This window comes from Tribolium castaneum, chromosome 1 (genome assembly GCF_031307605.1).
Source record: "Tribolium castaneum strain GA2 chromosome 1, icTriCast1.1, whole genome shotgun sequence".
In the NCBI taxonomy this organism is placed as follows: Eukaryota; Metazoa; Arthropoda; class Insecta; order Coleoptera; family Tenebrionidae; genus Tribolium; species Tribolium castaneum.
This window is the reverse complement of record NC_087394.1, coordinates 20,380,856-20,397,408: the sequence shown is the minus strand read 5'-3', so window position 1 is coordinate 20,397,408 and position 16,553 is coordinate 20,380,856. Positions and strand designations below refer to the sequence as shown.

General features: G+C 34.8%; 1 protein-coding gene and 1 long non-coding RNA gene across 2 annotated transcripts; both read left to right on the top strand.

The window, feature by feature from the left end:
* The first annotated feature begins 211 nt into the window (after positions 1-211).
* On the top strand, positions 212-1,508 carry LOC135266729 (uncharacterized). Its single transcript, XR_010334899.1, has 2 exons — positions 212-479; positions 534-1,508. It is a non-coding gene; the product is annotated as an uncharacterized LOC135266729 (long non-coding RNA).
* Positions 1,509-4,696: 3,188 nt separating this feature from the next.
* On the top strand, positions 4,697-16,233 carry LOC659273 (phospholipid-transporting ATPase ABCA3). The gene is made up of 12 exons (XM_015984869.2): positions 4,697-5,278; positions 5,391-5,518; positions 8,535-8,818; positions 8,869-9,292; positions 9,346-9,555; positions 9,605-10,434; positions 10,481-10,638; positions 10,682-11,117; positions 13,907-14,414; positions 14,460-14,855; positions 14,907-16,081; positions 16,135-16,233. Exons 1-12 carry the CDS (start codon positions 4,791-4,793, stop codon positions 16,165-16,167), a joined length of 5,070 nt encoding a protein of 1,689 aa, XP_015840355.1. The 5' UTR covers positions 4,697-4,790; the 3' UTR covers positions 16,168-16,233.
* The last annotated feature ends 320 nt before the right edge of the window (positions 16,234-16,553 follow it).

Here is a 16,553-nt window from a genome sequence, read left to right as displayed (position 1 = left end):
AATGTGCCGCTTTCGTCAGTTTTCGGCTAAGTTGTTTGAAGTTTGAGTTGGTTTGTTTTGATTTGTGTTTATATCGAGTGTGTCAAAAAGGTCTAGTAAACTTTTTGGCACATGTTAAGTACTGTTCATAGACCCCGAAAAAATATAAAAAAAATTGGTATTATTTTTTTAATGGTATATGGCCTTTTTAACAGTTACAGAAAAGTTAGATCACTTACGTATGGTATTAGTTATATGGTTTACATTGTCATAAAAGCATTTTATTGAAAATTTGTGTTCTATCTAAAGAAATAGTTTGGTTTTAATCAAGTTAAAGTTTGTGGACAAAAGTGCTTCAAATGTGCAGTGGCATATGACAACATTGTAATATTTCTATGGAAACAACTTTGAAGGTATTTTTTGGCAAAGTGTCAAACAAATGTGTCAAACTTTTTGATGATTTTAAATCATTTATTGTGAAACAATAATGTTTTCGGCAAGTGAATACTGCGACATGTACTTGGTTTATGGTGAAAGTGAAGGAAATGCTTTAGATGCGGTGAGACAATATGGCATCCGATATCCCCAGCGACGACAACCAAGCATTAATGTTTTTCGACGACTTGATCAGAAACTTCAAGAAAATCGCACTCCGGTTTCGGAATATTAAGGAATACATCCTGGAAGGCCTCGCGTAAGAAGAACTATTGAGACAGAGAAAGCAATTATTGATGCGGTTGACGAAAATACAAGTTGGATTTTCAATCAGTTGTCGTCAAGTTGGTAGACTGTTAAACTTTCCGTTTAAAACAGTTAATAGGGTGACGCGAGATGAAATGCTACATCCATATCATTATATCTACAAAAGTCCAGTCTTTATTGCCAGCAGATTACGAACGGAGAATGGCTTTTGCTCAATGGATACTTGATAAAGATGTGGACTTTTTAAGAAAAATTTTATGGACGGATGAATCTTTATTTACCAACAACGGAATCTTTAACAGGCACAAACATCATTATTTCGCAATAAATAATCCATTTTTGAATTTTGAAACGGGACGTCAGCACAGATGTATTAGCTGGAATAATAGAAAACCAATAGTTTCTTGCAATATGATTTAGAAAATCATTTATTGGATGATGTGCCTCTGGCAGTCAGAAGAGAGATGTGGCGGCTACAAATGGACGGTGCTGGTTCTCATTACGCTGTACCAGTTCGAAGATGGCTTAACGAAAATTACGAAAATAGGTGGTTAGGCCGCGGCAGTGCTACTCCTTGGCCGGCTAGGTTTCCAGACTTAAATCCTGTTGATTTTTTTATGGGGCCATGTCAAAGACATTGTATTTACTCCACCAGTGCCGTAAAATCTAGCCATTTTGCAAGAACGAGTTTTTGTAGCCTTTAACTCAGTTACTCTAGACATGTTAGAACGTACCACAAATTCTGTTAAAAGACGTGCCGAAGCCTGTTTATTAGCAAATGGCAGAACATTTCAACATTTATTATAAAATACATTGTTTGTTTTCAATTTTACTGTTTATTAAATTGCTTTGTTCCTAAATTAGTTTTCCCAATTGTTGTAAAAATATCTATCTATTCCGGTTTCCAAGGAAACATTTATACCTGATACTAATTTCGACTATTGCTATTGAGGTAACATACCACACTATAGCCGCTTTGGTCATTACTTTTTAAAGAATTACTGGCGACACGATGTCTGCACAAAAAAAATCCTTCAAATTTGCGATCCCTGAACTACTCTCCAGCTATGCTTAAAAGTTTATCCGACCTTTTTGACACACCCGATATACGCATGGTTTTTGTTGTTGGGTATTCTTTCGTTTTTAAATTAGCTTTTTTCCATAATTTTTCACAATCCACAATTTAAATTAAGGGGCAAATTAAGTTCAAATTTTATAGGTGTCTTGAACAATCATTTTTGAACAGTGTGTATTAAAGAACACGGAGTAACCTTAAAAACCAAGTGACAAAGTAATTTTCAAAATCCTATTCAATGCTGCACGAACTCATTTTGTTCATTTAAAAAAATATTTAAAAAAAATTAAAAAAAATAAAAATGTGCATATTGAAAATTGCATCAAAACAATTTTTTTTGGGCGACTTGTCTGGAAAACGACATCAATATTAAACCCTACTTTCGAAAGTTGAAAATTACGTAGACTTATACGGAAACAAAATTTTACATGAAGAGTGCATACATAATAACTTATAAGAGTTAGTGAAGTTTTGTTTGCAAAATTAATCAAGACAATTTACTTCAAAATAGAGTCACTGAAGGAAGGGTGTGAGTTTCAAAACACCGCCTTCGGAATCGCTATCTGATTTTTGCACCATTTCTTTTGAGAAATTCACCTAAACAGAATTAGCGACCCAGGGCCAATTGAACAACAAATTTGAATGGCGTGTAAAAATACGTACGGGGTGGCCCAGCTCAGCTCCCGTCTTCTGTAGCTCAGTTATTAGTAAAATTGGACTTTTGATATTTTGTAGGTGTTATTTATACTCTAGGACGTATTTCAGGAAAATATTTTTGATTATAGAGTGTCCCAAAAATGACGTCATAATAATAGTTTTTAATGGCATGCTATTATTTTTTAGTGCTCATTAGGACGCCTTTCTAGCTTCTTATATGTTCTAAAGTTTTTGAAATTAGCGAAATAAAAGGCTCTGAATTTTAAGAATTTCGAAAATAAATTGTAAATACCTTTTAGTAATTCAGATCAATCAAACTTAATTATTAAGTCTGTTATTAGAACTTGTTCACGAGGTACGTACTAATAATGTTATCAAGAAAGCACCGTTTCTATTTTTTATTAATTTTTAAAACTAAAGGTGAAAACCGATATTTTGGTTTTTATTTTTTTTAACAGTAATCCCTGGACTGATTAAAAAAAACTTTAGGGACATTTCAGAAGCTAGAGAGACATACGTCCTAGAGTATAAATAACGTCTACAAAATATCAAAAGTTCAACTTTACTAGTACTTGAGCTATAGAAGACGGGAGCTGAGCTAGCCCACTCTGTATATTGTTGTCCAAAAAATTGAGTTCACAACATGTATCGTAAGTGACAATCATGCTTATGCTACTTTATTCGAATCCGGCTTTGCCTCGTTCGAGTAAATGCACGTGTGCATTGATATGACACTCGATATGAAATATATTATTTCATCGGTATTAGGAGAAATAACATTTTTTCCATTCTCCAAATATGCCATGAAAGTACATGTCACGATCAGAAAGAATGGCACCTCTGGGTATGTATAAACCCAGCCGGGGTTTATAATTTTTAATTATAATTTTAATTTAGCTTCTGCATATCGACTATTACTAGTGGGCGACACAAATAATTACTTAATGGCGTTGGAAATCTTTCGAAAATGTTTGTATTAATTAGAAAATTATAATTTTACTTTATTTAAAAAGTTGGCACATCAAATAACTCGTGCTCTAATTTACGTAATACAGTTTTAATCATTTTGGGTAAAAAGTGAATTAATTACATTTATTAATATACGCGATTAAAATATCGTTGATGTTAAAAAGCACGAAATCATGTTTCTAAGCCGATGACACCCTCCAAGAAATATTTGTTGATGTTTACTATCCATTTATTGCTGCGGTTTGAGTTTCGCCCCGCCCCTTGCTTACTGGCCGGGTTTGTAGGGGTGTAATTCTTTATGATCATAACTGTACATCATGTCGCATGTCTATGTTTTTCTTCCCTTGACATACAATCAACCATTTTGAATGAGATCAGACTTTTACCAATTTGCACTCTGCCCCATATTTTATTTTTCAAAACTCTGCAAATACGGTCACAGATACAAGAAAAATGTTAAGAAGAAAGTTGTTGAGACTTAAATTTTCTACAAAGTACTCAGGAGACTATATCCCTATTTCAACTATTTAGACCCTAAAGTCGTCCAAAGACGCTCAAGCGTCGAATTTGTTTCATTTTATAATGGTTAAGTACGGAAAAATAAATTTATAGCTAAACCGTTGAAGATAGAAATAAGGTGTAGCTTACACTTTTTTTGTATCTTCAACCGTATTCGCTGCGATTGCTAAAATCAGTTGGAAGGCAAATTGATAATTCTAAGCGATATTTTTTCGCATCGTCGCTTGTTTATCAAAACGGTGCGAATGCAATTGAAGATGTAAGAGGCAAAGTTGTAGAAAATTAAGTTTCCTACAAAAAAAGTCCGCGATGTTTAAGACGAAGACGAAAATGCAGCATCTAACGACGATTCTGAAGACTTCTGTGCCCCCATGTCTCCCTATTTCTCCTCTAATGAAGTGTTTAGTTTATTGTCAGGTTTTCAAATCACAAGACATTCTCTTTTAAAACACATTTTCTTACTGATTATTTGTTTCCAGACTTATAACTCGCTTATGGTTAGTCCTACAAGAAAAATACATATAATCATTTTATAGGAAATTTTATCAGCTTTAATTTTGGTAAGAAGATAAAAATTTATAGGAGTAACACTTTCCGAAATTTAAGCAAAAAACCAAAAAAAGGCTGCTTTAACCCCCTCTCACTCCTCGAGCTCGTCCCCCAACCTCAGAGACTTTTGATATATGTCTACCCAAGTGTAAAGGAAGCTTTTAAAAAAACTCCAATTCTCTAGGATCTTCTTCCACCGATTAGTCTAATTTGACTGGGCTATTATTTTTTTGGGTTTGGAAAATCGATAGTCGAAAATTTGCTTGTATCTACTCAACTCGTTTCACATAATAAACAAGTGAAATAAACTGCCAATTTGACAAGTGACACTTTTGAAACAATGGTAAAAAATTTAGACAAGCTCCTCTTGTTAATATGGAAGAACTGGTTGTTACAATACCGAAAACCCGTCCAAACTATAATAGAAATATTAGCTCCCATCCTGTTTTCAGTTCTCTTGGTTGTTATTCGAAGTTTAGTAGATCCAGAAACCAAGCCTCCACAAATCTACACTCCCTACTGTTTATTGCCAACTTTATGCTCTGAAAAGAATATTACCACAGATCGGAAACTCCTAGTAAAGTTTGCCAACACATCGTTCAGAAAGTTCATCCTAGTTTATTCTCCTAATTCGAATAAAGCCTTAAATCGATCAATGTCAATTCTTCAAGAACTTTTGGGTGGTCTGATCATCGGTTACAACAATTCCCATCAACTCGAAGCCCATTTCCTTGACTCTAGCACCAACAAAACATTCGCAGCCATCCAATTTGACGATGCCTTAGCAAAACAAGACACTTTATCAAATGACTTGGAAGTATCGCTTAGGTACACAAACATACAGGGTATCTAAAAGGTGTGGAGAACACGTTTAGCTGTAGCCATAGTTTTTAGTGACTCTCTGAATCAGTTAAAATGGAAAATAAGCAAATGGTTTCAGGTTTCCAAGTGAACTTCGGTTTGGAACCAAATTTCTCAGACAAACTAATTGGCAAACAAATCTCTTGTATCCTTTATATCAAGTGCCAGGCCCGCGGGATGCAAAAAATAATACAGGAGCGGTCCCTGGTATGTATTGCAGTTTTTCCAAACATTCAGTACATATTTTGGATAAACTTTTTTTTTGGTACACGCTCCTTAATGCTTAATTTGGGAACTGATTTGACTCCGCAAAATGTCATTTTAAAGGACAAATACTTAAAGTCGTCATAGCAACATCTTTCGGATTCTAATTAATTTTTTCTACTTTTGTTTCACAATGAGAACTTTTGTGCAACTCCTTTTAGTAAATTTTTAGTTGTTTTGGGAATGCTGGGCTTGCGTGTCACCTGTAATTTAGTGTGTGATCTGTCAACAGTGTCAAGTCGTTTATAATAATTAACAAAATTAAGAGGAAATAGTTTGAATAGGTTCTGATAAGTTAAACTAAATAAAAACAAACAACAAAAATAGAAAGTAGAAAAAATTAGACTTAATTGTAGCACTCATTCTATTAGAGTACTCCTTCGTCGTGCTCCAAAATCATTCGTACCAATAAATTAGTCGTTGTTATGACTATGGGTCGACTGCACTTTTAATGAGGGTGAATTAGAAATGTAAAGAATTTTACAATTTTGTTGTTTTAGAGAGCTGGTACCAAAAAAGTTTGTATGCAACACTTCCGCAAAACACTCTATTTTGCGGACTTGTTACAGAAATAACTATAAATGAATTGTGTAAAAATAGTTTTTTTATAGGCAAAAAATAATTCAAATACAAAATTATTCACATAACGCCAGCTAAAAATGCAATATGAAATACGTTTTACAAAGCAAGTTTTACATCCAAATTTTAAATTGGAAAATCAAATCATAAAGTAGATATTAATTAATTATGACATCATAATAAGAATCCAGTTAGCTTTATAATTTGTATTTTGTAATATCGGGTGTGTCAAAAAGGTCGGATAAACTTTTAAGCATAGCTGGAGAATAGCTGAGAGATCACAAATTTGAAGGATTTTTTTTTGTGCAGACATCGTGTAGCCAGTAATTCTTTAAAAAGTAATGACCAAAGCGGCAACATTGTGCTATGTTACCTCAACAGCGATAGTCGAAATTAGCATCAGGTACAAATGTTTCCTTGGAAACCGGAATAGATAGATATTTTTACAACAATTAGGGAAAATTAATTTAGGAACAAAGCAATTTAATAAACAGTAAAATTAAAAACAAACAATGTATTTTATAATAAATGTTAAAATATTCTGCCATTTGCTAATAAGCAGGCTTCGACACGTTTTTGAACAGAATTTGTGGTACGTTCTAACATGTCCGGAGTAACTGAGTTAGAGGTTACAAAAACTCTTTCTTGCAAAGTGGCTAAATTTTCCGGCACTGGTGGAATAAATACAATGTCTTTGAAATGGCCCCATAAAAAAAATCAACAGGATTTAAGTCTGGAAACCTAGCCGGCCAAGGAGTAGCACTGCCGCGGCCTAACCACCTATTTTCGTAATTTTCGTTTAGCCATCTTCGAACTGGTATAGCGTAATGAGGACCAGTACCGTCCATTTGTAGCCACATCTCTCTTCTGACTGCCAGAGGCACATCATCCAATAAATGATTTTCTAAATCATATTGCAAAAAAATTAAAAACTGATCACCTCCTAGCCGATCTGGCAAAATATGAGGACCTATTAATTGGTTTCCTATTATTCCAGCCCATACATTCAACGAAAATCTGCGCTGACGTCCCGTTTCAAAATTCAAAAATGGATTATTTATTGCGTAATAATGATGTTTGTGCCTATTAGAGATTCCGTTGTTGGTAAATAAAGATTCATCGATCCATAAAATTTTTCTTAAAAAGTCCACATCTTTATCAAGTATTCATTGAGCAAAAGCCATTCTCCGTTCGTAATCTGCTGGCAATAAAGACTGGACTTTTGTATAATGATATGGATGTAGCATTTCATCTCGCGTCACCCTATTAACTGTTTTAAACGGAATGTTTAACAGTCTACCAACTTGGCGACAACTGATGCTTGGATTTCGGCAACTGCATCAATAATCGCTTCCTCTGTCTCAACAGTTCTTCTTACGCGAGGCCTTCCAGGATGTATTCCTTAATATTCCGAAACCGGGGTGCGATTTTCTCGAAGTTTCTGATGGAGTCGTCGAAAAGCATTAATGCTTGGTTGTCGTCGCTGGGGACATCGGATGCCATATTGTCTCACCGCATCTAAAGCATTTCCTTCATTTGCACCATAAACCAAGTACATGTCGCAGTATTCACTTGCCAAAAACATTATTGTTTCACAATAAATGATATAAAATCATCAAAAAGTTTGACACATTTGTTTGACACTTTAAAATGCTTTTATGACAATGTAAACTATATAACTAATACCATACGTAAGTGATCTAACAAAGGAATTTTTAGTTTCAAGCTGTTTTTCTGTAAATGTTAAAAAGGCGATACACCATTAAAAAAATAATACCAATTTTTTCAATATTTTTTTCGGGGTTTCTGAACAATACTTTAGATGTGCTAAAAAGTTTATCCGACCTTTTTGACAACCCGATATGCTTTTAACTTGGTCAGGTTCGGAGTGAATTAATCAATTACCATGTATCGACCCCGATAATTATTCTACTTATTATGAATCAGAAAGTTTGAGTAGAATTGGTCCAAGCTTTAGTCAACTGCTATGTGCCAAAAAATATACCACCAAAAGGGAGTCAAGTTACAAGGTTAAAATTTTCACAGTACTACCGTGATAGAAAACTAAATGATATGCATTTTGAGAAAAAGTAAGAACCTTACCCAGGCTTGTTCCTACGAAGCACTTGCTAGGTGCATCCACTCCTTTTTAAAGTTACACAGCGGCTGAAAAAACTGCTCGCTTCTTCCTGTTTACAGAAAACAAACTAGTTCAACACCAGAAATAGAATTTAAGCTCTTTCACTATGAGATTTTTATCCAGAGAATAGTTGTTTAGTAAAAACTTCCAACTTGTAACTTCATTCCTTTTGAGTGAATTTTAGTTGGCTTGGATTGTGTAATTGGAAACAAACAGTATTACCTACTGTTTTCTTTGTAGATTATTTTAAAGAAGGATTTTTGACTTTGCAACTGGTCATAACATACATTTTGGCAATCGCAGGTCATTTTAAAGTGAAAACTTTAAAAGATTTTCAAATGAAAATTATCAGCCTTCTTCCGCCACTGGTAAAAATGCAACGTTTTCCACATGCGAGTTGGGTAGAAGACCCATTACTGGAAGCTCTAAAAAGCTTTGTGGGAATTATTATAATGTTAAGTTTTGTTTACACTTGCATAAACATTGTTAAAATGATAACACTAGAAAAAGAAAATCAGCTCAAAGTGTGTTAATAACAAAACGTAAGTGAAGTCGATTAATTCTTTTTTTTTAGGAAACTATGAAAATAATGGGTTTACCTAACTGGCTCCATTGGAGTGCATGGTTTATCAAAGAATTTATTTTCCTTTTAATTTCAATAATTATGATTTTAATACTTTTAAAAATCACCTGGTACCCGGGAAGTAAACATAGTATTTTCACATACACGGATCCTACAGTAATGTTCGTGTTTTTAATGCTGTATATTTGTGCTACTATTACTTTCTGTTTCGCGATAAGTGCATTTTTTTCCAAAGCCAATATAGCTGCGGCAGTGGCTGGTCTTATGTGGTTTCTGTCATTTGTTCCATTCATGTTTTTGGTACGACAGTACGACCAACTCAATCTTTCTGCTAAATTGGCATCAAGCATTGCACTGAACACTGCAATGGCTTACGGGTTCCAGTTAATGATAATGTACGAAGGTACTAGCGAAGGTAACATCTTTTGTTTTTAACCAGCTTTTTAATTTATTCCATATTTCCTCAAGGAATACAGTGGTCGAATGTCGGAAGACCTAACACTACTGACGACAATTTAACTCTTGCTCATATAATGATAATGCTAATAATAGACTCTTTCATCTACCTCTTTGTTGCAATATACATCGAAGGCGTTTTTCCTGGAGAGTACGGTGTGCCACTTCCTTGGTACTTTCCTTTTACTTCTTCATACTGGTGTGGCCATCGCCGCCACTTGGGCAAGTAATCAATTTTTTCCCTTCAATCCTAGTTGTAATTCTCTTATAGGAGATGTTGTCTTGTCCAGTGTTATTACAGAGAACGCATTTTTTGAAAAAGAACCCAATCATCTCAGTCCCGGTATACACATTCAAAACCTGACAAAAGTTTTTGGCCAAAAAGCAGCAGTTCAAAACCTCTCTATCAACATGTATAACGATCAAATTACCGTCCTTCTTGGACACAATGGTGCCGGAAAAACAACAACCATGTCCATGTTAACTGGAATGTTTCCTCCAACAAGTGGTACCGCATTCATTTGTGGATATGACATTAGAACGGATATGGACAAAGTTAGAAAATGTCTGGGACTGTGTCCTCAACACAACATCCTGTTCGATCAGCTCACTGTCCGCGAACATTTATACTTTTTTAGCAAACTTAAAGGACTGAAACGTGAAGATATCAATGAAGAAATTGACAAATACCTTGAACTGTTGGAACTGCAAACTAAAGCTAATGCAAAATCGGCTACATTGTCAGGGGGAATGAAGAGAAAGCTTTGTGTGGGTGTGGCTTTGTGTGGCAATTCGAAGGTTGTCATGCTTGATGAACCCACTGCCGGAATGGATCCATCAGCAAGACGAGCTTTGTGGGATTTGCTTCAGAATCAAAAACACGGAAGGACGATACTTTTAACAACACATTTTATGGACGAAGCTGATTTATTAGGTGATAGAATTGCGATTATGGCCGGGGGTGAGTTACAATGTTGCGGCTCAAGTTTCTTTCTAAAGAAGAAATACGGTACTGGATATTATCTAATCATGAACAAAGCCCCAAATTGTCAAGAAGAACAAGTAACGCGATTCTTGCAAAAATATATCCCTAATATCCTGGTATAAACACTCTAGTTTTGTTTACTGAAGCAATGAATCAGTTTAGGTGCATGGTAATCTTGGATCAGAACTTACTTATCTACTAGCCGAAGAACACTCGTCGGTTTTTGAAGTCATGTTAAGAGATTTAGAAGAAAATAGTAAAATTTTAGGCGTCCGCAGTTACGGTATTTCTCTAACAACTTTAGAGGAAGTTTTTATGAAGTGAGTAGAGAGTTTGGTTGCTTCTCTCAAAATGTGTTTTTAGAGTTCGTTCTTATCGTGACCAAGAAGCACAACACTTTGTGAACACCAAGTTAAAATTAAACAAAAACTATAACAATGAGAATAAGATAAATGAAACATCAAGTCCTCAAAATACTCTAACCGGTTTCAAGTTAATGACAAATCAGTTTTTGGCAATGCTTATGAAAAAAAATCTATCACTAAAACGAACATGGATTTTGCTGTTTATTCAGATATTGATCCCTGTTGTGATTCTCACAATGGCAATTCTTACGGGAAAGTACTCTAATAAATCGCGTAATTTGCCAAAACTGCTCATAACATTGGACTCCTACCGCAACCCAGTAACGTTATTTGAAGATAAAGCGAATAATTCGATTTCAGCCTTGTATGTAAAAACACTTAAAGGATACAATGTGAAAAATGTGAAAAATATTACTGAAACAATGCTTTCTTTGGTAATAAAGAAAAGATCAGAACATACTTTTTTGTAATTTGCCGCCATTTTGATGCTTTAATAGGTATATTAAAGAACCCAACGTCATCGAGTGCGATGTCATAATAGTCATTATTTGACGGAACATTTTATGAAAATTTTTAGGTAGGCAGGAAGCAAATTCGTGACCGAATTTTAACAAATTTCAAGGGGCTTTCTTGTAAGATTACCTTTATCATCATCCGTACTCCTGTTTTTTAACCAAATTTGGATAAGACGAAAATTATAAATCAATTTTTCACTTTCAAAATTTAGACATTCCCAACCGTCACAAAAATCAATAAATCGATTAAAATTATAATTTTTGTTTAAAAACGGTAAAATATGGGCAACTTACAAAAAATAATATAAAAAAACTCGTTTCATAAGACCTTGAAGCACTCATTCTTTTAAAAAAAACTCGTGGCTAACGACACTCTTTTTTTGTGCTTCAACAATGGTCTTATAAAACTAGTTTTTTTATATACTATTAATTCCAATTTGTGATTCTAAAACGGTTTGACACAAATATGGAGTTAAAAATAGAGGAAAAACCTAATTATAGTGACTAGAAATTTGGTAAGCAAAACTTTCTGAAAATTGAGAGTTCATAGTATATGGGTCAAGTAAAGTTTATGTGATTTATGTGATGATAAAGTTTATGTGTAGCTAAATAACTATTGTTTAAAAACGGCAAAAAGGGGGCAAATTACAAAAAATAGTATAAAAAAACTCACTTTATAAGACCTTAAAACACTCATTCTTTCAAATAACTCGTGATTAACGCCGCACGTTTTTGTAATTGAATGCGTGTTTCAAGACTGATCTTATAAAACTTGTTTTTTAATATACACAAGTGTTCAATAATTGTTCTGGTCAGATCGCTTATATGTGGCAATTGTCACAAAAAACGTATGTCTCGGTTAACATTACAAAACAATGACAGATGACAGTGTCAGGCCAAAAATGTGGCCAAAAATTCACACGTTCAACTGAGCTTCCAGAGTAAATTCTTGAACGTCTGCATACAATTACTATGATTTTTAATGTGATTTTTATCAAAAACTACTAAATGCAAAAATAAGACTACATTTAGACAGTTCACAGCAAACCATATGAACTTATCAATGATACGTTGTCACGCAACCTACGTTCATGCTAGAAAGAGAAAACCACAGCAAACCACGACCAAAACAATTATTGAACACTTGTTATATCCTAATCCCGTTACCAAATGTCAGGTTTTAACTTAATTTTGATGTGATGCACTGTCACTTATACACTACTCAAAACGAAAACGGAGCCATTTGTACAATGAATAATAGTTTTTAACAGGAACGTATTGCTATTATAATTCTTTTTTATTTATTTGGTTTAGGCTTTTCTCTGATACTACAGTACAGTTTGTTGAGATCTGTTCGTACTCTTTATAGGAAAAATCGAAAATTGCATAAATGTGCGCATAACCGTTGTATGCGTATATTGAAATCTTGACAGAACATTATAATTAATAATGGGTATGCCCTCCTCTAACCCTTAACACTTCAGCAAAATGCCGGGATATACTTTCGACTAAACGTCGAATTTCTCCCATAATTCCACGAGGATGGCTTCAACGTGACATAGGTCCTGGATCGGCTGGTCTTGCCGTAAACGTTGCCTAAGTGTGCTCACCTCGACATCTCCAGACTCGAACACGTCCATCAACGAGATTCAAACAGAATCTGGATTCGTCCGTGAATAGCACGTCGCTCCTCTACTGCAAAGTCCAGTAGCCATGTTCTTCAGCAAACAACCGTCTGGCGTTGTCGGATAGCCCAAATCCGTATTAAACGGTCTTCCCTTCCCGAAGTTACCCTTGCACGCTTTGGATAAGGTTGCCTTCGGACAATACCAAACATTTCATACCGACTCCAGGCCCTATTTATACCAGAGCGACTAACATTTAGGAATCTGGCTACATCGCGTCTGGAATGGCCCTCTTGAATTAGCGTGATGACCCGAGCAATTTGAATTTCCGTTAAGAAGACTCTACCCCTTTGGGGTCTACCAAGCACATCAACATTCATGTTGTTTCTTTTACAATCAAAAAGAAAATGAAGCCAAAAGTGCATAAATGTATTTATCTCTGGATAAATTGCCCTCCAAGGCAAAACTGAATCACTTTTTTGAAGTCAATTTTTACCTACTCTGTATTTAGTGACCACGAAGTTTGGTTGTTATTTCTTGAGTTACAAAAAAATACAGACTGATCCAGAAATACTGAGTCTGTTGGCAACACATTTGAAAGTATTTGCGCTCGTAATTTGCAACATTGCAACCGAATTCAATTTTTCTTGACAATTTTTGAGGTACAACCCCACAAGAATGTTAAATTGTTGTTAACTGGAAGCGTACTCTATTGGTATCCGTAAAAATTTAAGTCCACTGTTGCCAACAGACTCAGTATTTCTGGATCGGTCTGTATTACAATAAGAATAACGTGGCTCCTTATTCGTTTTGAGCAGTGTATTACGAAACTCGTTAACAGTCGAGGCTAATAACTGATTTGTTTACTACTATCTTTAATAAAGTTTCAGAAATAAATTTTAATTTACGACGGAATTAGGAAAATTTTTTTATGTAATACGATATGAAAAGCCTATTATTGTTAAACTGCATAATTTTTACAAAACTGCGCTGCGCTTGTTTTGGCAATGATTATGCTTGTTAAACAAAATTGGTGTTTTCATAACTGACGACGTAAATAACTATTACAAATATATTTTTCAGACAAAAACTGTTCCGTCAACGGTTAGACTGAGGTACATCGTTGGTGCTAGTTTTGACAAACCATTGGGCTCGTTTTTGACCACTATTACAGCATGGTTTAACAACAGGCCCTACCATTCTCCACCTCTAGCCTTGGGTCTTGTCTTAAACGTAGTTTATAAGCATTTAGCCGGCCAAAATCGCTCAATAAAATGGGCAAATCATCCACTCCCATTTACGGCTGATTCAAAAATGGCACAGTTATCGAAAGGTCAGAGTATGGGTTTCCAAGTAGCTTTTAATATCACATTTGGAATGGCTTTCGTATCCGGATTTTATGTCTTGTTCTGCGTCAAAGAACGCATTTGCAAAGCAAAACATTTGCAATTCATGGCTGGCGTAAATGTTTATATATTCTGGTTGACTTGCTTCATTTGCGATCTTCTGACGTTTGTTATTACCATAATAGCAGTCATTGCAACATTGGCATATTTCCAAGAAGACGGTTTCCGGTCGACAGAAGACTTAGGTATTCCTTGGTACTGCATGTAAAACCTTTAAGTAGCTTTTTCAGCTCGAATGTTTCTCATTTTGTTCTTTTTTGGTTTTGCTATGTTACCAATGATGTATCTTGCGTCACTCCTCTTCAATGTTCCATCAACAGGTTACACCAGAATGACGCTCTTCTGTATTTTCACTGGTTCTGTTGCTTTTCTGGTTGTTCAGATTTTGAAAAATCGTGAATTACATTTGGAATATGTTGCTGACACTCTGCATTGGATTTTCTTAATATTCCCCCACTACGCATTGGCGACCAGTATTAGAGACATTTACACCACATTTTCCACCCACAAGATGTGTAAATACGCTGTCAAAACATGTGTTGAATATAGACCAAATATGAATGAAGACAAATGTTGGAGTCTGGTTTGTCACAATACAAGTGCGGTGTTACAACGTCATTGTTGTGGTTAATAGTTTATCAAAATAACAAGTTTGAGACTTGATAGATCATTTCTAGTTCGCGAACCAACTTATTACACATGGTCCAGTCCAGGGATAAACCGAAATCTGCTCTACTCACTTTTAGTTGGATTAATTTTACTTTTAATCCTTCATACGATAGAATATAAAACATTTTCCAAAATTAAAGACTACATTTGTGGAAATTACACAAAAAAGCTTCCCCAGCAAGTTGAAGAAGAAGACAGTGACGTTGAGGAAGAAAATTCAAAAATTCGTAGCACATCTGAATCACAGTTACAAGAAGATTACACGTTGGTGGTCAAAGATTTGACAAAGTATTATAAAAAAATACTAGCAGTTAACGGATTGTGTTTGGGTGTTAAAAAAAGTGAATGCTTTGGTTTGTTGGGCGTAAATGGTGCTGGAAAAACCTCCACCTTTAAAATGATTACCGGTGATACAAGAATTACGTACGGCGAAGCATGGGTAAAAAATTTTAGCATCAAGAATCAAACCAAGCAAGTCCAGAAGTTGATTGGATATTGCCCTCAATTTGACGCGCTACTTGACAACTTAACAGCCAAAGAATCTTTGATAATGTTTGGTCTTTTGAGGGGAATTCCCAGGAAGAATTGCCAATCCCTGGCCAAAAAATTGTCGGAAGATTTTGATTTCCAACCGCATATAAATAAAAAAGTTAAAGAACTTAGTGGTGGTAACAAAAGAAAGCTGAGTACTGCTATTTCGTTGATTGCCGATCCTCCAATTATATGTCTAGACGAACCTACCACAGGAATGGATCCTGTGACAAAGCGGTATCTATGGGACGCCATTTGCAAATTTAGAGATAACGGAAAATGTGTAATCCTAACTTCGCACACTATGGAAGAATGCGAAGCTTTGTGCACCAGACTAGCCATAATGGTTAATGGCAGTTTCAAGTGTCTGGGATCTGTTCAACATCTGAAAAGTAAATTTGCTCAAAGATATACGTTAACTATTAAAGTTAGTAGGAGTTCAAGTGGGGATGATATTGATTTAAAACCGATTGAAAACTTTGTAATGAGCAATTTTCCCAGTGCAATACAAAGCGAAAAGCACCAAGAAATTTTAACTTATCAGATATCAGACAAAAGTATCCCTCTGTCAAAAATGTTTGGAATTTTAGAAAAGGGTAAAAAGAAGTTAAATATTGAAGACTATTCCTTGGGCCAGACAAGTCTAGAACAGGTAAATAGGGTGTATGTATACTTTTGGTTTTATTGAAATTTACTTCTTTTCAGGTGTTTTTATCATTCACAAAACTGCAACGTTAAACTAATTAGTTTAAACTAAAACCATTAAGTTCTTCATAGTTTCGGTAAATGATTTTGATTTTTTCGTTGTTGTAATAAATTATTAACCAAATATGTTTTTACCAAAAGTTTTATACTACTGTGTAGTCTATAAGTTTTAAGTTTGTTTTCCTACATTCGCTATGCAAAATAAATATTTGCGCTTCGAGTTTGTAGTGCAAAGTTGACGTTTTCTCAAATTGGAAAAAATGCTCGCTCCCCCATTTAGGGGACACAACACAAATCAAGCCAAACCCTACACTTTAAACAACTTTGCCGAGAAAATAAAAAATGTGAGTAAAAAGCTAATTCAAAGATTTGACAGAGATGACAGTACTTGAAAACTACAATAGTCATATGGACGAAGC